This window comes from Eucyclogobius newberryi, unplaced genomic scaffold, assembly GCF_026437365.1.
Source record: "Eucyclogobius newberryi isolate DKJ021-1_F unplaced genomic scaffold, fEucNew1.0.hap1 SCAF_17, whole genome shotgun sequence".
NCBI lineage: Eukaryota > Metazoa > Chordata > Actinopteri > Gobiiformes > Gobiidae > Eucyclogobius > Eucyclogobius newberryi.
Window position 1 is genome coordinate 26,290,265 of NW_027315801.1, and position 23,615 is coordinate 26,313,879.

General features: G+C 39.6%; 1 protein-coding gene across 3 annotated transcripts in view; it reads right to left on the reverse strand.

The window, feature by feature from the left end:
* tmcc1a (transmembrane and coiled-coil domain family 1a) overlaps window positions 1-13,402 on the reverse strand; it is a 42,283-nt gene extending 28,881 nt beyond the window's left edge. The window contains exons 1-3 of one of the 3 annotated variants that reach the window (XM_072449665.1): window positions 13,318-13,402; window positions 4,619-4,668; window positions 2,540-2,901 (exon numbers count right to left, since the gene is read on the reverse strand). In XM_072449665.1, coding sequence (XP_072305766.1) covers window positions 2,540-2,794 — 255 coding nt within the window. In that variant the 5' untranslated portion in view covers window positions 2,795-2,901; window positions 4,619-4,668; window positions 13,318-13,402. Of the gene's footprint in view, window positions 1-2,539; window positions 2,902-3,486; window positions 3,874-4,618; window positions 4,669-13,317 lie in introns of those variants that run through there. The other 2 variants (XM_072449664.1, XM_072449663.1) reach the window with 2 other exon arrangements.
* Between the last annotated feature and the right edge of the window lie 10,213 nt (window positions 13,403-23,615).

The window sequence follows — 23,615 nt, forward strand, 5'->3', positions numbered from 1 at the left end:
GGGGTGGAAGGAGGAGGTGAGGCAGCGCGCAGGGGTGGGGGGTGGGACCAGCTGACTGCATTAACGCTCTCCTGGGATGGACCAGCGGAGAGGCGCAGCCAAATAGAGAGAGAGGAATCCATGTGGAAGACAGCGGGGGGAAATCGTTAAAAAGGCATTGTGGTGAAATATTGGGGAATGGTCTCGTTTCTGACGGTGAGAGGTGGCACAGGGGCATCTGGCACACTGGGGTAAAAGGAATTGAATATTTACAGAATAATAATAATATAGTGTGCAAAATAGGGCTGCAATTTATTTCCTGTGACTAGTTGAAAATGTATTGCAGTGGTATTTTGATAACCCAGTTGTTATCTGGACAATATAGACTCTTGTAAGAAAGACAGTGGCATTAATGCAAAAGAAATATCAGATTTTCAGTAATAATACACTTTATTGGAGAATTTTCTTTATTTTGAAGCCTTTAGTCACCACATAAATACTATACCTTTTATTTGGTTGATAATTTAAAAAGTCTCAATGTATAATTAAAAAAACGTCGACTAATGGAAAAAAGAACTGCTGACTAGTCGACTACCAAAATAATCGTTAGCTGCAACCGTAGAAAAAACCCACAATTCTGGCCTTTTTCTATAGAGAAAACAAGTTAAAAAATGTAATTGTTGAATAGAATGCAATACAGAGATGGTAGAGGCAGGTAAAATGAATATTGTTCATGAGCAGATTTTTTCCTACCTATGAATATAAATCGATACATTCAATATTTTTTGCATCAACATTTTTCACAAACATAAAAAAAGGAAATTTATCCAGATAAAATTGTGTGTAGGCTATTCAGGTTTAAGGTGAGATGCTACACCTCCCCAAGGTCACCACGCTGTTGCTATGGAAACCTGCGGCCGGGTGTAGCTTCCTGTTTGAAGGTTACTATGGAGACGGCAGAAACGCCCTTATCGACCTCAGTGTGCTTCCTTCACAGTAGGTCAGAGCTGTAAGGGCGTTTCTTTCATGGTCTCGTCCTTCAGAACCACAGAGATGTCTTTTACTGGCATTTCAGTTAAGAAAGGGACAAATTAACAGGATAAACTATTAATTGTCTATGTGTCCTACAGAGGAATCAGATGGAAAAAAAGCATGTATGTGCTGGATAATTAGCATTAACCTGCTCTAGCCTGGTCTCCATATAGAATACTAATATAAAAGTACAGAATTAAAACAAATAGTACCGGTAATTGAAGCCTTAAGTGGAGACATGTGGTGAAACAATTAATATTATGGCATTAAGACATTTTATTTTCCAGAAATGTGTCCTCAGCATTTGACCCCGCTAAACTTTGTCATGAAGAGTGTCAGGAAGACTGGCCTAATGTGCATATTTTAGGTTGATGGGGGAAACGAGAGTAGAGGTAGACCCAGACACTGAAAGAACATGCAAACTCCACAAAAAGAGCTTTGGAGTGCTAAAATGATTCATTACAATCATTAGAGAGTACTATAAAATGATTCCATGATGGAGAGCCTCTCAGTGAGCAACTCTCAGCACGTACTGTATGCTTATGTCACAGCGCCCTCTGGTGGAAGCACATAAGTCTGGGAATTATGGTCAAACTACAATTAAACGTTCTGTATGTTGACAGATTTTGTCAAAACAACTGAAAGATAATGAATTATGATGTGAAAAATTTTGGTTTATGAAACTGTACACTACAAAGTTATTTTTGCATTGTGTAATTTTTTTCACACTTGGAATAGAAAAATAACCTGATCACTTGCTGCCAGCACAATACTAAAACCAACTAAATCTCTTACAAATCCATAAAACAAAGCCTAGCTCGTTTCACCACACACGGTTTTAGAGAAATATAAATTTGATAAATTTTGATAATTTTGTACATATTTAAATTCGCTCCTCCTCTGTTGAAGGGCTTCATGAAACCAAAGAGTGTGAGTGGGAGGACCCCAGGGCCACGGCTCGAGGGGACCGTGAGGTTCCAAACAGATGCACCACATTCAGACAAACTGTGCTCTCTGTCAAAAGGACTCATCATTGGAAGTCATCCTCTAACAATAAGAGAATGTCCATCATTGTCCACTTTTAAATCGCACTTTGAACTCTGACCTTTTTCTATTCTATTCTATTGTATTTGTTTGTTTTTTCTGCCTTGGGACAACAGATGGAAACATATTTACACTCTAATTGTTACAGATGTCCATTAATATGCACTGTCTCTATCAAATAAGTATGTAAATAAATAAATATACATTAAAAAAAAAAAAAAAAAAAAAGATTATGGACAGAATTTCTAAGCATGTTTTCAAAATTGAAAGTAAATTTTAGGCCGCTCAAGATTAAAAGAAAGTGTTACTATCACAGTAGATAAAAAGTTATGACTAACAGGAACCTTTTAGCAACTATTGTTGCTATTTCTAGAAAATAAATCAAGCACATTACTTATCTAATCCTAAATCACAAGACTGAGACGCAAGATAAACAACATTACAGACACTTCCAACCAGCTTCCAGCATGTGTTACTAACTTACCCGGTCTGTTTCCTCTGTGGAGTGATATCCTGACGACAGAAGCACATCACAGGGGACAGTGGTGGGTGCCGGACTGCAGGGGGCGCTCTCCGTGTTGGCGGAGGATGATCTGGGTCTGCTCACATGGTGCTGAGGGTCGTGGGTGTGCCGTCTGATCGGAGCCTGCGGACTTCCTCTGAGCAGTGGGTCCTTGTCTCCATTCCCAGAGCTGGCTTTACTGCGGCGGCTCTGCAGGCTGGTGCCCCGCCTCATCATGCCCACTGTCCCTGCGCCCCGTCCCGCAACAGAGGCAGCCAAGAGGTGGAGCTCATCAGGGCAGCCCCCCAGGACATCCTCCTGAGCGCACAAGGGGGCGCTGCCTCCTGGGACAACAGCAAAAAACAAAGAGGAAGAGAACAAGCGCAGTATGCAACATGAGAAGAGCAATAAGAGGATATGGAGATTAAACATGTGACTAGTGCAAAGTCGTCACAAAAAAATACAATTCAATTTAATTATGAATGTAATGTATTTGAGATTAATAATTGTTTCTTCTTTTATGGCCTTAAAATGCATATGACAGGTTATTATGTTTCTGTCATAAATGTATATCAGTCAAGTGCCAGTTTATGAAGAAAAGTTGAAAAATAAAAGTTGAAAATTACAGGAAGTAGTAAGCAACACATTTCAAAGAATCATTTGACAAAATAAAGGTGTTATCAGGTACCGGTAATATTTTTTGTCAGTTCATAACTATTGTATAATTTAAATATAATATGGTTGCTTATGAATTTACCTCTACCTAGGAAAAATAGGCCAAATTAATAGTATAATCTTATACTGTACGAAGTCTAACACGTCATATGTACTTTACCTCATTCAAAAGGAAAAGGCAAACTATGGTCAGTCATACGGTTACCACAATATTGCAAGGTTGTCTTAATCATACAATAATGAGTATGAATCACCACCTGCTGACACCACAGACGAGGACGAAGAGGACAATGTGATGGTGGAGCGTGACAAGCGTTTGCTCTGCTTCTGGATGAGCTGTTTGAGCCCCTGACCAAGGACGCCCATCTTACTAGAGGGGGGCTTCTCTGTGTGTGAAAACCCTCTTTTTACTGGCTTTTCATCAGCCAGTCGTTTGGATTTTGGGTCTTGGTTTGAGCGTCCCATCTCGGTCTCCTTCTCCATCCGTTGTAGGTCCAGGTCGCTGCGGTGAACTTTCATTGGTCAGTGGATGTGGGCACTTCTAGGTGGCAGGAGGTTTCTTCTGGTGTGTAGTTTTGAAGTTTAGTGTCATGGTTTGGAACTTGCTTGTCCTTATATATTCTAGACATAACAGGGTAAAATCTGGATTTAGACTAAATCACGATCGAACCAAAGTAACCACAGTTTTGACTTTGTTCAGTCTGGATTTAGTATCAGTGCAGCCATATTTTAGAGAAGACTAGGTTAAGTACCAAATTTAGGCTTATTTTTGTTTATTTGGTCATTAGTTTCAGGTGTTTTTAGAGTGAAAAGCTTTGGAATTTGTCAGACTGCAAAACAGAACAATGCAGAAGCCTCAAAAGTGCTAACAATTCGCCCTCTATTGGTCAAACATGCATCCACACAGACAATGGGAGCACAGAGGACAGGCGACAGGAGTGCCAGGGACAGCCAGATGGGACAGTGGAGATGGGACAAAGGTGGAGGGTGAGTGAGGGCTGGTCAGAGGGATGGACGCTTTCATTCAGGACAGGAGCGGTCATGCAGCTCTACCACAGAAAGAAGAAATCAATCATGAGTTTGTCTACTCTGGTGGGATTAGTCAATGACCCACAAGAAATAAGCAAAGGTTTATATCTGCATAAATGACAAGTGAATGGTACAGGTAATTGAGGATGTGTTTCCTGAATTCTTTTTAACACTTAAGCAAATTTCCCAAAGGCATATGGGTAAGACAGTGCGAACATATGTGCTTGGTAACATGTTAAAAGTTTGTTTGATTTAACTGTGTATTTTCCAATATAGAAGTGTCTCATAAAAAGGAAAATATATTTAACTTTTACCATCCATTAATATTTCAGGACCAAACGAGAAAAGAACATTTACCATTGTCCCAGGCAATGATCAGGGTTGTGTCACGCACTCATCCGGACCGCCTGAGGAGAAAAATACGTTTTTACAAGAATGTGATCAAAAGTGCAAATTATATTTTTCCAGCATTCAATTCAATTCAATGTAATTTTGTAACGCCCAAAATCACAACAGCAGTTGCCTCGGGGGGCGACGGTGAAAAAAACAATGGTTAAACAATGTTCATAGGGACTTGGCAATGTCCAGCATCTCATCGTCCAATTTGTTTAGCATTACATCTCCATTTTGAGCAACAGTACACAGTATTTCGCCGCGATTGTGTGGAACGGTTAGGAACACCAAGTGCTCCTTCAAAAGCTAATTTAGATTCCCCAAAGCCCAACTTCCTTATCTGGTGTGTCTGCCCTGGAACAAAGCTCATAGACAACAGAATGACAAACAGCACTACTCGAACAGCCTTCACAGTGTCTTGTTTGAATTATAATACAGTGGTTCTCAAACTTATCACACCAAATATCACCTAAAGCTTTCAGAGTGTCACTAGGTATATAAGGCACCACCTAGATGGATAAGGTAGTTCCAAATAATAATTAAACCAAAGGAGGGCATAAATGTAGATATGTCTCTAAATAAAACAAACTGCTGAGGTCAGGGGTGCCATCATATGTACACATACCACAGTTTGAGAAACACTGCACTTGGAAAATGGCCACAATGACTAAACACTACATGAAGCACAATAGACATGATGCAGTGGGACCATTGGTTGATCCTGGGCAGAGTAAAGGGAGGAACATTTGAGCCCAGGAGGGAGTCACTAAAGCTACATCTGAACTTGGGTATTTGTCTTGACCCTAACGCCTGTCCCGTCAAGCCTGTCCCATCAGAAAATCCTCTCCTTCATCCAGCTCGAACTCTGAACGTTGGATTGGATGTAATTTGATTGCCTGCAGTTTTTTTTTCTCAAATCCACTGCAAAGCCTTCAGTTCAAAGGACAAAGACTTATTGTAAGACCTGTTGTGTAAGCAACTACAACTAGTAGTAGTAAAAGGATCAAAGGGTTTGATGAGTATGGTTCAACACTATCACTGATACTACACTGCTATTTCTACTGTTTAAAGGACAAATAGAATTATTCATTTTTGGCACGAGCCATGGTGTTCCAACGGAATGGAATGCTCGAGTCTTTGTTCTTGCCAGGTTTCTTATTATAATTCTTCTTTCATTGTCATTTTGCCACAACTCGGGCATTTTTGATACCCTGAACATTGATGAATGTCACACATGGGGACATGGACGCGATCGGTTCGGCCCGAATTCGGATAAAATGGAGGTTGCGAGAACGCCTGTCGCAACAGTGGCGACTAGTTAAAAAAAAAAACTTGAAACTCTTAATCTTTGGCCTCGGCACATGAGACAGTGATAGAGCTACCTTTGACGAGTAAAACACATCTGGCAGCATCGCTGTATGATAAACAGGAAGTCAGCCATGTTGAAGCAAAGTGGCGCCACGGTTGACTTTTCTTTTTTTTCTCTTTTTTTTTTAAATTGTACTTGGCTTTTCGTCCGATCGAGCTCAAAACAACACTTTTTGCATCTAGAGACATTGAAATTTAATACAAATTAAAAAAAAAATTGATATTCCTTACGGTCTCTGCGTAACACGCCTTCAAAAAAGGCTTAATTTCCTGTTTTTTCAAGGACAAGTCACATCTAATGGAATTGATCTACGGAGCTCATATTTCACTCACTAATGCGTTTTTAATGGTCTGATTGGAAATAATAAATACCCATGTAACAAATTTACTCTATAGCGCCCCCTACCAATTGTGTGAAAAACTCAACATTGTCTGATTTGTTTGAAACTCATGGATTATATTTTCCTCAAGACGCCATGGAAAAAAAGTGCATAGCAGATATTGTGTATTTTCACAATTGGCCAGCAGAAGCGCAATTAATGCTTTCACTTCCTCTTCCTCTTTTATTTTGATGGAACATTTCCTCTCGTGCCGTGGTCTTAGCATTAGCGTTAGCATCAGCATTAGCGGCAGGTCTCTGTTGCTAGGTGACGGAGGTACAGGGAGGAGGGGGTCTAAAGAATAAAGTCTAAAAAATAAAGTCTAAGAGAATGCCGTGTCGGGGCAATCGCCATTAAAACGCAGTCCCGTGGGAAGGTGGTTGCCATCATCGCCGCTACCGCGGCTTTAATTTGTATTGTTATCGGCCTTTAAACATGCTCTTTAGTACCTTTACTTTGGCAACTTTTACAAATAGCAACTGACTTCCTGTCACTCTAGCTTTTCCCACAATAGAAAATGTAGTTTTGGATTTTAATAATTCAATTCTAAAATAACATGATTATTGTTTCACTGTATTTACTTTTCCATCTTCAAGGCACTCAAAGCGCGCTTTACTAGGCAATGTGGGTGAAGTGTCTTGCCTAAGGACACAACAACAGTTTCCTCTAGCGCCCCCCTGTGGCACCCAGTTTCCCAGTGGTCTCCCCAAGTACTAACCAGGCCCTGTCCTGCTTAGGAGAGCTGGGAGAGAGAGATTGGACAAAAATAAAACATGCGGCTCCTGTGTAGATGAAGATATCATCCCACTTGATCTACAATTACAAGTGCATGTTACACCTGTGAATATATGTGCATGTGAATATATGTATGGATATGTGTGCATGTAAAGAAATCCACACAAAAAAGCAAATGCCTTTTTTCTCCATCCAGTAGCTGCAGGGTGGATTATGTAAGTGAGATAAACAAATGTAGTCTCTTCTCCGACATGCCACGCAGCATTAATGATCATGATTCGATGGTAGAAATGCTCAGAACAAGTCTGCCATTGACTGATGTACTGTAAACAGCACAGACGCTCAAAGATTGGGGAAATTCGGGAGAGGATTTTCAACAGGATTCATCAAAGCAAAATACAACTCCAGGTTTCGTATGAGAACAAATAGAAATAAGGATTACCTAAAAACTGTAATATCAAAACAGGTGCTCAATTGGCAGAACAAAAAGGAGACTTAAAGACAGACTTACAGAACACAAACGTGCCACATGGAAAAGTGATCCCCAGTATCACATAGCCGTTCACTTCCACTTTGCTGGTCACACAAACATCAACCAACCAAAGGTCATGCTAATCGAATCCGTTCCATAACCAGCGCGAGGAGGAGATAGGCTCTCTCTCTTACTCCAACACAAAACATTTTGGATAGTGAACTTAAAAGCTACATTTTCAGGCCTAAATTATGACATTGACTTCTCTCCTTCTCTATAGTCCTGATGAAAACAATCCCATTTGTTTTTTGGTACAGCGGTGTAAGAGGGTGCCCATCCTGTCTGCAGGGGACCCCCACTTGAGCGACTGCATTATATCTTTTGTAATGTTCACAATTGTATTTGTCAAGTAAGTGCAATTCCATAAATCTATTTAGAATGCATTGTGTAAAATGTTTTAATATTGTCAAACTCAAGAGGTGGAGTCGCAGGCAATCAACATACATTTATATATATTTGCTACAATTTCATACCCGAACAGTTTCTGTACAACTTCAGATTTGTTTTTGATGAGGAAACATTTTTGCATAATATGTGTCCTATACTGAAACTAAATATCAATTTTGATACCGCAGTGAAAAAAAAGAAGAAGAACATTCTTTTTTAGACAATATAGTGTAATTTTAAACATCTAATGATAGCACTTTATTTAATATTACTATGTGGTCTCTTAGTTCTGATATTGATCCAAACTTTTCTTCTTTTTTTAGTCTGGAACCAGCATCTAGTTTTGATACAAGTTTTGATTAGTATCTGGGTTTTGTTATTTTGGACAACCCACTGTAAAGTTTAGTAGAAAGCATTATTTAAATTGATGTATGGAGAAGAAGAAACAAAAGAAAGAATTAAAATCCAAATTTGTTAGCAAATTAATGTACTTCTAAAACATTATAGTGCATTCTGAATAGCATAGAGAATAGAAATTAATAAACAAGCTGCTCTGGAGTGGCCTAAATCGCACTCCATTATCTTTATTGAACAGAGATTACAATGGAAAGTGATTACATAAACAGGTTAAGCTCCATAGTCAAAATGAAAGCTAAACAGCTAAACAAAATGACAGACAATAGTATGTAATCTAACCACTACTATGAACTACTGCATAAACAAAAGAGACAAACTATATTTCTCTCTTCAATTATTTGTATTTTTGCTGCACATTCCATATTATTAATAAATCAATAAACTGGGAACCGGCAACAAACTGGAAAACCCAAAGAGTTTTCCAGTTTGTTGGCCTTGGCTTTGACCCCGAGCCAGACATGCTGTTTTTCAAAGCTGAACATACTTTTATTTGGCTGTAAATATGTCTGCAGCAGAAACAGACACGCGCAGTGTTCGAGAAGAGTCCTCGCTGACTGAAATAAAACGCTCTTTGTTTGCTCGGAGCCACACACGGACCATGGCGGCTCTTTGTGCTGGCCTCTCTCACTGACAGACACACATCAATACCACGGGAATGAGGCCAGAGCGCTCTGGACGCAGCCTCGACGCTCAAATGAGTGTGCACTTTGTAGCACAAGGGAATCAACAGAATTTAACGGGATGCGAGCAATTAGTATAATTATCACAGATGTGCATGTCGACATGATCAGTGCACAACGGAAATACTATGAAACTTTGTGAAATTAATTTGAAATAAAATGTTCTAAGAATTTGGATTAGTCAAATGTTGACACTATTTCTGCCACTACTGTTATATTATTATTACTACATACACAACAGATCAAGTCAACCAAATGTTATTCAACAGTTGTTAAGCCCTGACAAAGATAACAAGGCTAGTTTTACTACAAACACAACACCATATCTCCTCTAGCTCTTTAATAAAATACAGGATAGCACCACCATGACTACTAGACTGCTACAATTAAAAATTAACAGACAAGGCTGGGCAATGTGGTGATAAAAATCAAATTTTCAATTCTCAATTTTGGTAAAACAGACAGAGTAATTTTCTCTTGAATGTGCAAAACGTAAATGTCTTTGTTGAGGTTCAAGTATTGCACAAAACCTGAGCCAGCCATAGAATTAACCCCAAAAGTGCAGAAATATCACTTAATACTCCTATTTGGGTTTCTACTAAGGTCTACAGTTAAATCAATTCAATTATAGACAAAACACTCAATGTCTGCATGTTTTGTGATACAAATATAAAATAATATAAATAATGTGGTATTCATTTTTTGGGCTTATTTAACTTCCCCAGATCGACTACATAAGTGCATAACTGAAGATGACACTAGCCCATATCTGTTTCAGCAGCTGTGTGGAGATAACACAGGCAGGAAACAGGAACATCTGTGTTTTCTGTGTTTGGCATAGAACAGTGCATTTGTGTCAGTCGTGACAATACGCAGGACATGATTTCAGCAACAGTGTGACAACAGACAGCCATTAATATCAGACGGGAGGGAGGTTTAAAGAGACAGCACAGGTGGAAAGAGGAATAAATATTATTGGTCACATTTTTGAGCAATTATAACAAAAAACAGCCATGGAAGACAAATGCGCACGGTCAATGTCTGTTATGAGTTAAGATAGAGTGGTGATCAATATCGCTGTATAACTAATCCCTGCATTAATAATACAGCAGTTTATAGATAAAGTGAATCAGCTATTATGTTGGATGATGCCCGCTACAGAAAACATAATATTGTTTAACATTCACCTGTGCTCAACGCTGAAGCAAGTGTCCTTTTGAAATATTTACCAGACACTAGCACCCGACACTGTGGACTACAACTACAACAGGAGATGACTAACATGTTTGACCCATGCTGATGATATTATAAATCATATAACAGATGTAGTACACTTTCACAAGAGTAACAGGTGAAAAGAGTATGTAATGTGCGTCAAACTGAGCCCCACTTACTACATCACTTGATAGGTGCTTAACAAGTCCTAACCAGGGCCAACAAAGGCTCATATTCCTTAGCACTGGACCATCACTGACTGACACAGACTGGAAAGCACCTCAACACGAGCTGAAACTTCAAACCACAGATGGTGTGAAGGACGCGGTGAAAGAGAGCGGGTCTGAGTGGGTCAGCGTTTGAAGACCCAGGTTATTGGGCCAAGCGGCTTCAAGTACAAATCATATGCATCCCGAACACATACAAATTATAATATGTAACTAACGCTGCGCAACAGATGGGACTGTGTTCTGTGACAAATAGACTGTTTTCCTCTATGCACTTCATGCTGAATCATGTACCTTAAGGGTGGGCGATATGGCAAAAACTGCATCATGATTTAGATTTGATCACACTTTTTATTGCCTTTAACAGGTAGATTAAGCAAGCTGTGAAATGAATCACAATATGACAAAAACAGACCATCAAAAACAGATCATCACAGGGAGAATATCACAAACTGATTTTTATCACCGTATCGTCCAGCCTTAGTGCAATCCTCTCCATTCATCCCAGCCTGGAAATGGCACAAAGAGAAAACTATGTCCACCACCAAATTATGCAAAGCTTTCATTTCAGTTGGGGGAGCCAAAATGTACAATTTCTCACAGTCAGGTGGCACTTCTAAGTGGGTGTATCTATTTCCCTTTAGTAGGGCTGAAAGAGCATAATGTGCAATCCTGTTATCTGTATAATACAGTTATTCAGTTATACCTGTTTCAACTTGTCATGAAGACCAAGCACTTAAGATGACTCTTCATAATACTGTTACATCTCCATAATGTAAGCCACTGCAGCCTGCATCATGTTATTTTTAAACTGCAGTCTCAGACTAGATACAAGCAAACTGTTGCCACTAGTAACAACACAGTTTATAAAGAAATGTTCCCTTCATTCTGTGGAGAATCGGTTCTTGTGGTGAGCGTTAACAGCCCACCAGTCTGCCCACATACAAGTTAGACATCACTGCTTATACCTTTGTAAAAAGACACTTGTAGAACTAGAGAGTGTTTTGTATGCAGCCGTTTGAAGAGGGTTTTAATGAGACAATAATATCCTATAGTGTGAGAGGGCAATGCTTTGTTTATAAGATCAAATATATATACTCACATACAGCAGGATGAAAAAAAATAACTGTCTGTGGCATTACAATTATAAATAGTAGAATATTTTTAAAAACTTGGACATACATTTAGAAATGTAACGCGTGAATGCATAAAAGTAAGTAAAGCACCAGCACATAATGAATAAGAGCATCTATCCACCACTGCTACTGTTCAACAAGCGCTATAGCCTAGTGGAAAAGGCCACTAAGTTCTTCATTTCATGTCTTCACAAAGCTGCAGATAAAAACAACAATCTGAATGTAAAATAAAAATAGGCCAGCTCATCACAGCGTGGATCTGAAGTTGCATGTGCTGCAGAATAGACCACGTACAGTATATTTGCAGCATCAATACATTCAGGATCAATAGCCTTTATTCTTAAAGACACTGAATGCTAAGCTGTCCCTTTGGAGTGTGGGCATATTGCGAGTGCACAGCGCAGGAGGAGGAGCAGCAGTGTCATCACAGTGGCCTGACCAATGCACTCAGACATGAATGGTTGTGTTAGCAATGCCCTGCAGCTCTCACCATTAGGAGGAGTATGTTTTCTGAACAGCACGAAGACTACAACAGTCATGTCACATCTCACCCACAGAGCAGTTTTGAAGTCAATAAATAAATGATTCATGTTTTGCACTTCTAGCCACAATATATGAATGATTAATGGTGTCCTTATGCAACTAAAACCACCAACATACCAACATGCGATGGCAATATAATCTTATTTAGCATTAAATCAGCCAAGGCTTTGATACCGTTTTATGTTTAAAAGCAATTATCATAGCTAATAAATCAACTTTATTTAAAAGAAAACATCAACAGTATATGGTCAACCATCATACTATAATAGGATCTTCAGATTGACTAAGTTTTGTATTGGCTTCTGTGTTTTCTAGAGCGGGGACCCGAGCACTGACATGGAGGGGTTTCAGAAGGTGTGTTTTGTAATAAACACAGTAAACATATTTGCCTGAGAACTTAAGGTGAGATAAAGCTTAGGGACAAAAAAGGTTGGGAGCCACTGATCTAGACCTAGAACAGTCATAATTACCTCTAATCTGGTTGCTGATATGAAGACTAAAAACATATTTTATCTGAGGTTTTCAATATAAGCTCAGGCTACAACACTCTGCAGCAGACACAAATGCTAGTTAAAAAAAACAGCAGCTATCACCAAAAGCTCATAAAGTTCAATTATAACAACAGCCCTCTCTGTCCTGCAAAGAAACGGTACATTAATTATGGATCAGGGCTTGCATTCCATCACATGCTATACAAAATTGCACGAAAATGTTCGGGATCATTCTATGGCACAACAGGAGGATAGTGTCAACAGTTTCAAAGTTTCAAACCCAATCCTACAGCAATTACGAGAATATCACATGCATCTATAATCTATAAGAAACACGATGGTTCAGAGGCATTATCTGTACAGTAGCAGCAGTAATATCTCTGGTTGACAGTCCCGTTAGTGTCATTGTAATCGCTAATACGATCAAACATGTCCGCGGATTATTTCACCGCAGCATCTCACACCACACAAACTTCACGCATTTTACAGATGAGCACAACAAAACGGAAAACAATAGCTGGGCAACTAAGCTAAAGTTTAATTCACACTTACGTAGACAGAAGGAAAAGTGTTGGAGCTCTCACAGACAGTGCGCTACACTCACAACCCTGGTCCGCCGCGGACACGCCCTCTGCGCGCTGACGTCATGACGCACGACGTCTCAGCAGCGAAACAAACCTCCACCAGTCACATTGGGCCTGTGCGTGGAGCTGTTATGTGGACAGGTAAAAGCCATGGACAGGTTAAAGATGGAAATATTAGCATACATATCAGACTGTGGGAAGAATAATATAATAATATTAATAATAATAACAATAATAATAATAATAATAATAATATTTTGGATAAATAAATAAAATTGGTGACTCTGCCTTTCAGTTTTATGCAGCTAAAATCTGGAGCAGTCTTCCTGAAGATGTGAAACAGGTCTCTAATCTGGCAATGTTCAAATCTAAGATAAAAACAGTTTTGTTTAGCTGCGCATATGACTGAACTATTTTATGTCCTAAACTGTTTTGTGATTTCCGTCATGTCTTTGTGATTTTAATGCATTTGTTTTCCTCTTGTGTGAACCACTTTGAATTGCCTTGAGTACGAATTGTGCTCTACAAATAAACTGGCTCTGCCTTGCCTAAATTGTGGTGAATGTGCTGTAAAAAGTCGGTGGGTCCAGAACAAACTGACCAAGGGGGCATCTGAGTTTAAGAAAGGTGCATATTATACTATTCCATAAGGTTGCCATGCCCTCTCTGGCACATCTGTAGAGATAGGGTAATATTATGGTTATGATCATTTTCAATTTGAAATAGTACAAAAAGGACCCAACAATAATAATGTGACGTTTATGCTAGACCTATTTGAGACAATAATGTGATGATAAATAGCCTATTATTTAAGACAACAAACATTACCCCTCCTCTTCTTTTTATGCAATACAAAACTGTACACATATAATTATCTGAATTGTGGGGTGTTTTTCCTAGCAAAAGACAAAATATCCACCTGCTGTGCTTTGCCAAGATGACAGGTTATGTCATAGAAAAGGTTTCAATAGTTGTCATCTGGACTCTGTATTGAAATCAAGAAGCTTTGACCTTCATCCGAAAGTCATTCTCAATGTAAGATTGATTCGGATCGAAACGTCATCTCCAGTTGACTCCTATTGACTCCTTTTCTACAATGAAACACTCCTGGACGAATGAGGGATTACGCCTAATTTAAAAGTTCCTCTTTCTTAAAATGTATAGTACAAGGTGGTGTAGCACAAAGTTCTAAGCCCCATGTAAACCTGGTGGGCCCCCGGTCAATCGCCCCTGTAACCATAAAAGGTTCAAGTTAACAAGGCCTGTGGAGATTATGCGGAATAATCTTGTTTTTTTATTGCTGAATTTTGTGTGGCATAGTTTATACACAATAAAATAATCATAATGTTTGTTTGTACTAACATAATTTATTTCCTTTTATTCCCGTCGTACCGATGGACTTTTTATGAAAACAAAATAAAACAATGATAAAAGGAATATAGCCTTAAAAGTTTCTGACCAGTGTTTCTGAGGGCTGCGGTTCTACATTGTCCTCCAGATGGCATCCTTGTTCTATGCTACAGTCATTCAACATTAGTGGATGTTAAAAAAATCAAACAAAATAGTTTTATTTTATTTTGTTTAGACTAGTTTAGAATGGGAAAATCTTTGGATATTTAAGATATGTCAAAAAATCCTCTAGAACACCAGACTTGGTGCAGTGTTAAATTATAAACAGCTTTTTCAAAATCCTGGAACATTACGACAGCATTGTGGCTAGTACTCTCGCCTCACAGCAAGATGGTTGCAGGTTCAACTCCTGGGCCAGATCAGGCCTTTCTGTCTGAAAAATCCAAAACATGTACCTTAGGTAAAATGTTCCAGTGCTGTTGTGCTGCTGACAGGTTCCCCAGTGGTAAGAAGGGTCAAAAGCAGGACACATTTCCCCACAGGGACAATAAAGGCTAATCTGATCTCATCTTAATCACCAAAATGCCATTGGACCTGGTGTTCTGTTGTAGCCAAAGAGTAATAAATAGTAATGACATAATATTGACTGTGCGGTGACATCACGCTGAGGGGACTCCATATATGTATATAGAGGAACGTTCTACAGTTACACAATGAATATATTAACAAACACAGCGCTTCATTTTTGGATACAAATTCTAAATTAATTTAAACCTGTGATCAATAGAAGCATTCATGGTCCTGTTTAGGTGTTTGATCTTTAAGAATACAAACCAGAACCATCTTCATGGAGACAAACGCGGTGGACCCCGAAAACAGTATATTTAAGTGCCGTGCCAGTGTTTCTCATACTGTGGTCCAAAATACTTCTGGTATATGGCTAGTCCTATTTTAGTCCTGGACTGGTTTCGATGGTGGTACCTGGAAGGCCTAATGTTTTTCTGGGTTTACTCTTTGGTTCTCTTCCAGCTCCACCTTCATGATTTGAGATCACGCTCCTTGAACTACCATCTGCATTTAAAACTACATTTAAAAATAGTTTCAGGTAACATTACATTTTCATCAGGTGGTGAAATGTTGAAAATTACTATTGGGTTGCTTTAATTGGTATACTAATATGATCAATAATTACCTTCATTAAAGAGTTGAGTTAAAATTGATAGGAGTGTGAATCATCAGATTAACTGCAAATCACTGAGACGAGACTGCTTGAAGTGAAGTGGCTCCCATGATGCAAGTGAGGCTTATTATTAGATTCACATTTTAACTGTTTAAGTTTGAACAGTTTACCACTCAGTAGCATCATGGCAACAAAAAGAAGACACAATAACATCAAAGCACATAAGCTTAAACTCACTGGTGAGGGGGAAAAAGGGGGAGATTTTACATGGAGATTTGTAGATAGGACTCATTTGCCAGTTATAAAGCAAATTTCAACATAAACATCCACCAAAATGTAGAGCGGCCCAAAAGATAACGCTTCTCCTTTTGGTCAAAACAGCAGGTGCGATGTTCAGGTGTCACTTAACTGCAGCAGAACCACAACACGGTGCCACAAATACAGATAGTTGCTGCTGTTTTTCCCACCGCCTTCGTAGAGCAGACCATAATGTGTTAGATTAGTGAGTAAGCAGCGGGCGCCGGGCTAACGCTTTCTTTGGGAGCGAGGAAGGCGAGGATGTTGGATCTCAGGGTCCCTGGCCAATTAGACACTGCACTTGTACTGCGGGCCGGGGCTAATCAAGAGCCAGGAGCAGAGGAGAGCGGGGCGGACGGCACGGATCGATCCCTGGACACAAGAGGGCACAGTTGGGCCGAGCGACCTGGGACAGCCTGGGGACAAGGGGAATCGTGTCTTCAATCACATTTACTCATCCAGCAAACAGATCATCAAATTATATATTATATTTTTTGGGCTATGTTTTTTTTCTGTTTATTATGTTTTTATTTTCAAGTTTTAATACAAACAAAACTAAATGAACAAACAGAACAAAAATGAATAGAAAAAAACAGTCATTTCAATGAGAGGGAAATAAGAAATCGGTCCCAACTGTCCCAGTGTCTGATAAATCTGTCCATATTTATGTTCAGAGTAAAAGTCTTGTTTTTTTAATATATAATAAATAAATGTCAAATGTTATCTGAGTCCAGTCCTTGATAGTTGGCTCGTATGTGTACAATTCAATTTTAGCTGGAGCTCATTTCTTACGCTACTGAAGGGTTTGTGGATCAATCCCTGTTGTGTATACTGCTGTTGTGTCTTACGGCAAAACTGTGATCAGATTTTGCACTTGATTGTAAAGAAAAGAAGGATTTTATTTAGTTATTAAGATTATCCAAGATGGAAAATAAATATTGACATGTCTTTGCTTATTAGTGAATGAATTACTAGAAATATCTTTTTTAAACTCAACAAGTCTAATCTGCGCCCTAAGATGTCATGTTATAATTTAATTTAATCAACTTTATATGGGACAGTAATTTTAAAGGCAATCATTTCAAAATACTTTTTTCTCCAATAGTGACATAAACACCTGCAACACCAAATTTTCAAATCTGGTACAAATAAAAAAAAATTGACAATTTTACAAAAGGATTTCAATAAGATCCCCTTTAACATGTCAATAAATTAATTTTCACCCATTTATTCAAATTTATATGCAATTTTGGCCATTTTTACACACAAAACATTTCATAAAACATATGATGAAAAAGTCCTTGTAAGTCCCTGCAATCATAAAGGACTAGATTTACTTTTGTCTATGATCTCAATATTGGATTCGCACAAATCGATCTCTGGACTGCTGAGACTGAACAGTAGTTTCTGTCATACAAATGTCAAACTTCTTAAGCTACACATTTTCCCTGTACCCTGCTTCACCTCCTAGCATAATTATACTTGAGAGATTGATGTCAAGTTTTTTCAGGTCTCCTATGTGTGCCTTGTTAGATAAAATTGAGTGTTATTGAAATGTTGGAGTTGGTTCATTTTCTTGCTTGTATCTACACTTTTGGAATAATCCTGCGACGTGGTGCAGTCCAGAGGCTACTAGACCCTAATGAGCTCCACTGCTGGGATGACAGGTTGTCCATAACATGTAAGGTAATTGGTGTTACACTTTCTTCTTTAATATACGGAAATGGCAGAGGAAATCCTGTGTCAATTCAGTGTCGGGCAAATAGGAGTGATATAAAACATGTAGATAACATGAAGACACTTTTCCCCTGTCAAATAATTTGTAAAACATCAGAAAAATAAACCCATTCTTCAGGTTGTGGTTCACTCCCAAATGTCTCTCTGCTCAAACTTCCCCTCTGCCCGAAAACTAATCCATGATTCTGGTATATTTTAGCGATAACTAAATTTAACTTCATTGATGTTGAAAATGTATGTATGAAAGTTAAATGAATCTATACTGTTTGAAACTGTGGGCACAGCCTTGTTGACGCAGACTAACCTTTATTGCTTACCTTTACTTTTCATTTGAAACGTTTCCTGAAGTGCAAGCGACAGATCGGTATGCAAGGCGTGCATGCTTTGTCCAAGCTTTGATAAGGTCAGGACCTCACTACCTCCCACTCACTGTTTCTGCATCTCCACAGTGATCTGCATTCTAATAGAGCTAATTGCCATCTCCACTTTAGATTAGCATTCAGACGCAGGGGATACACAGCCAAGGGAAAGGGGCCAGCTCATGGTGTTAGAGACAACTTTTAAAACTATAAATATATAATATGCAAGGAAGGTACGACATAACCAAAAATAACTACTTTGGCACACAAATCATGGGTATGGGCGAGGTATGGATTAAATATTTGAATCTGGTATCTGCTATGTGATGTTCTTTATGTTATTGCAACAGCAAAATGACTCTTTAAATGCTGTTCATCAGTGTGCATTAAAATGTGTTCCCCCCCATCACTGTGAACTGTGTGGCCATCTTTGAGTGTTCGGAGGTTTACTCTTTGGATGTCTCAAATCTGTAAAGCCATTTGTGGTTGTGCGCCGCCCTATTGTATGTGTGTGCCCTAGTGCGGACTGACTGAGGGAAGGGAGACTCCGGTTATGCTGCTCCCACAGCCTGGAATACTTTTTGAACTGAAGTTGGTTGAACTGGTTCGTTTTTACGGGTTTCCGCTCTATAAACAAGAATCCTATGAACACTGTTTGTGTACTTTGTTAAATGTTTTTATTTTTGTGCAAATGTGTAAACAATTTTAAATGATGTGTGGGATCTCAATGTTTGTTTTTCACTTAAAGAAAGGTTATTAAATAAGATAACCTAACTGTCTTTTTAGTTCTACAGCTGTGAGTACAATGTTTAAAATGAAAATATAATATTTATAATATTACATACTTCAAAACAAACAGTCAACGTTCATTTAAACTAGACACAAACTGCAGATGCTGAAACACATAGCAATTCCTTGTGTCTTTTAAGATTTGACCATTTTTATCAGGACCATGCCACTTCTAGTCACTCCCTGAAGGTGCTTCCAGGACTCCAGATATGCTTTCAAATATAGCATGTTCATGGTTCGAGAAAAGCTGCATATAAGCCAACTCAATTCTTCTTCTAGTGTTGGTGCAGCAGCTCTGCTCAGCTCCTAAGACTCAGCTGGAGCAAGTGAGCTCTTTGCAGCTTCACTAACTGACAACAACTATACTTTTAAGACTGAGTAGCAAACTTTTTGTGTACAATCTCAACTTTTTTGTTGTACTTTAGTGAAAACATCAAGGTGGAAATGAGGCTATAAATACAATACACTTTGGGCAAGACTTTGAAGAGGAGCCATAATTGCTTCCTTTGAACCTGCAGTGGAGTCCTATGGGAGACTATGGGCCAGTGGTAAAAGTACTTCAGTATTATGCGGCATGAGTCACAGAGGGCTGGATCACTCCTCAGAGAAAGAGGAAGCCTATGAATAAAAATATCACTGTCTCTAGAGAAATATATTAGGAAGCAATCCAGAAAATATAGTGACAGCAGCACAAACAATCAGAAAACATGAACTCATTCTATTTTGAATAAAGACAAGTTACAAACTAAATCAGTCCATTGTCCAACATGTAAAAGAGTGTGGCTTTAATTGGCTCACTATAACAATGATGTCTGGTGTGGATTATTGATCAGAGATAATGTATTGACAGAGACAAAGTAATCCATATGGAGACCAGCCAATAGAGTAACATTGCTGTCACAAACATGCTAATTACTGCCACAGACCAATCACAAACAAATAAAAAAAAAAATACATAAATTAAATTCAACTAGTCAAGAGTGAGTTATGCTCTGCAAATACATTATTATTAACATAAAATTGCCCCAAGGTTGTCAGGATCGAATTAAGATTTGAAATGTAGGAAGTAATATCCTTTACTTCAGACTCCTGCATCTCACCATTGACACATGTACAATCAGTTGAAGATAAATACTCTACAATCACCCAAAACCTAAAACCTTCCCCTTAATAAAACCACAGAGCCAAGCTAGTATGAATGTGTTCATAATTAAAGTGACACAGAACTGTCATGGAATTAGACATACACCCGATGCTATTCCTTAACACATAGAGAACACAATTCAACTTAGAATATTAAACGACACAGAAATATCAGACATTTGTGTGGCATGCATGGGAGAAAACGCGGGGACTGTGTCAGCCAAGCCGTTGTAAGGAGCCTGGCTGACCCTCCTGCGTCTCACCCCCGCGTCTCACCTCGTTTTTTCCCATGCTGGTTGGTTTTATTAGATATTCTGGAAAAGGCGGGTCACATTTCTCATTGGTCAGCCTCACATCAAGGCACTTGGTATTTTTCCGTAGAGATCAAGCCTTGGGTAAACATTACCCAGACTCCTCTGGGTTATCACCCCCCCCTAGGGTAAACATCCTTTGGCCCATCTTTACGACCCCTTCACAAACAAATGCTGTCACACACCCGTTCTTCTCTTAGACTAATGATGCAGATAAAATATCACTATTATGTAGATAAAATACATCACAGAAATATAATCATATATTCACATTTTATCACATTTCCCTCCTGTTTATCAAAGCATTAGTCTACTGTATCATATGCCAAACACATTATTCTTTTCAGTTTTCAACATGTCTTTCATATTGGTGTTAAAATGACACTTTTACACACAAAAAGTTTATGCACATTTCTCAACATTGAACACACTTCTTTTCTCTCGGCCCACAACATTTCTACAGGATTACTGTCCTAAATTTTGAGTCAGATTGGTTAATTTCTGTAATTTGACAAACAGACAATTTATCTTGTCTATAATTTGGTGCGGTGTGATGGGAAATATAGAAGTACAAGCGGAAAGCCCTTAAACCCACTGCTCTCTGGTCAGTCAGTTCTCGTCAGGGACCTCTCTGGACACCCCAATAGAATCAAATACGTAGTATCAGGTGCTACTGGGACCAGACTGTCCTCTAACCTCTCGACCTTGACCCTGCGGTATGGTTCTGGGTGATGCTGGTCTTTGTTATGACCATGGCTGGCCACAAAAGGGATACATAGGCACAACGTCCCACAAGTGTCCCCACACCAAATCAAATCAAATCAAATCAATTTATTTTTGTAAGGCCCAAAATCACAACAACAGTTGCCTCTGAGGGCCACAGGGAGAAATGAATCAACAATGTCTGTGGTGGCGAGGGACGATGTCCCAGGGTCCTCTGTCCTTAGACTCTCCTTCTCGGCCAGGAAAAACTACAAAAAAACCTCTTTGGGAAAAAAGCGTAGAAACCTGGAGGAGTTCCAGTGAAGGAGAGATCCGACTCTCACAGACGGACAGACGGACACAAGGAGACTGGAGCTGGACCCACTCTTCAGGCAGATGAGGGACCGACTGAGGCGAACTGGACCCACTCTTCAGGCAGATGAGGGACCGTCTGAGTCGAGCTGGACCCACTCTTCAGGCAGAAGAGGGACCGTCTGAGTCGAGCTGGACCCACTCTTCAGGCAGAAGAGGGACCGTCGGAGGCGAGCTGGACCCACTCTTCAGGCAGACGAGGGACCGTCGGAGGCGAGCTGGACCCACTCTTCAGGCAGATGAGGGACCGACTGAGGCGAACTGGAGCCACTCTTCAGGCAGATGAGGGACCGTCCACACAGGGCAGGGACCACTTCACCAGGGGAGGGGCATCTGGGTCCACAGGTCCTCAGGAGTGAGAGAAAGAAAAAGAAGGCGGTGAACAGTTTGCAAGTGGAATCAAAAAATAAATATTGTTTGATAGCATAAGTAGTCAGAAGAAGAAGAGGATAGTGCTCAAGCTGCCATACTTTCCCCAGCATAGTTACTCCTAGGGCAGCGTAGCTGAAGCTGTGGGTTTATCTTTCTGTTCCTAACTACTCTGACCATAAGCGATTTCGAAGAGGAACGTTTTAAGCCTGGACTTAAATGAAGAGACTGTGTCAGCATATTTAACATGGGTCGGGAGCTGATTCCATAACACAGGAGCTTGGTAGCTAAACGCTCTACCTCCTACAGTACTTTTAGAGACTCTTGGCACCACCAGAAGGCCAGCATTCTGAGAGCGAAGAGCTCTGTTTGGATGATATGGTTCTATAGCATCTTTGAGGTAGGATGGGGCCATGTCATTTATGGCTTTGTAGGTCAAGAGTAGAATTTTGAATTTGATTCTAGACTCGACGGGGAGCCAGTGAAGAGACTTCAGCACTGGCGTAATGTGCTCTCTTCTTTTTGTTCCTGTTAGTAATCTTGCTGCTGCATTTTGAACCAGTTGAAAGCTTTTTATGGAGCTTTTAGGACACGCTGCAAGCAGGGAGTTACAGTAGTCTAATCTAGTCGTTACAAATGCATGGATAAGTTTTTCAGCATCACTTTTAGGCAGGATTCTTCTGATTTTGGCGATGTTGCGCAAATGGAAATAGGCTGTTTTACAAGCTTGATTTATATGAGCTTTAAATGAGAGCTCCTGGTCAAATAAGACTCCAAGGTTTCTTACAGTAGAACTGGAGGCTACACTGACATTGTCCAGTGTGACTATCTGCTCAGATAGAGCGTCTCGTAGATGCTTAGGGCCAAGCACAATGACCTCGGTTTTTTCAGGGTTAAGAAGCAGGTAGTTTAGTGTCATCCAGGTTTTTATCTCCTTCACACAAGCACTAAGTCTGTCTACTTGATCGCTCTGATCAGGTTTCATTGATAAATACAGCTGAGTGTCATCTGCATAGCAGTGGAAGTTAATGCCATGCTTTCTAATAATGTTGCCTAATGGTAGCATATAAAGAGTAAACAGAATTGGACCGAGTACCGAACCCTGTGGCACACCGTAAATTACTTTAGAGCTTGGTGAGGAGCTCTGGTTTACATTAACAAATTGGAACCTATCAGATAGATAGGATTTAAACCAGCTGAGGGCTGTTCCTCCAACACCTACATCACATTCTAACCTCTGCAGTAGAATGTTGTGGTCGATGGTGTCAAACGCTGCGCTGAGGTCCAACAGGACCAGGATTGAGACCAGTCCATCGTCAGCGGCTAATAACAAATCATTTGTGACTTTAACTAGTGCAGTTTCAGTGCTGTGGTGGGCTCTGAACCCTGACTGGAAAACTTCAAATAAGTTATTGTCCTGCAGGTGGCGACAAAGCTGTTTTACTACAACTTTTTCAAGGATTTTAGAGACGAAGGGAAGATTTGAAATAGGTCTGTAGTTTACCAATAGGTCGGGATCTAGATTAGGCTTTTTCAGAAGAGGTTTAATGACTGCATGTTTGAAGGACTGTGGAACATAGCCACTTTGGAGTGAAGTATTTATTATATTAAGAATAGGGTCTATAATTAGGGGAAGAATGTCTTTGAGGAGTCTGCT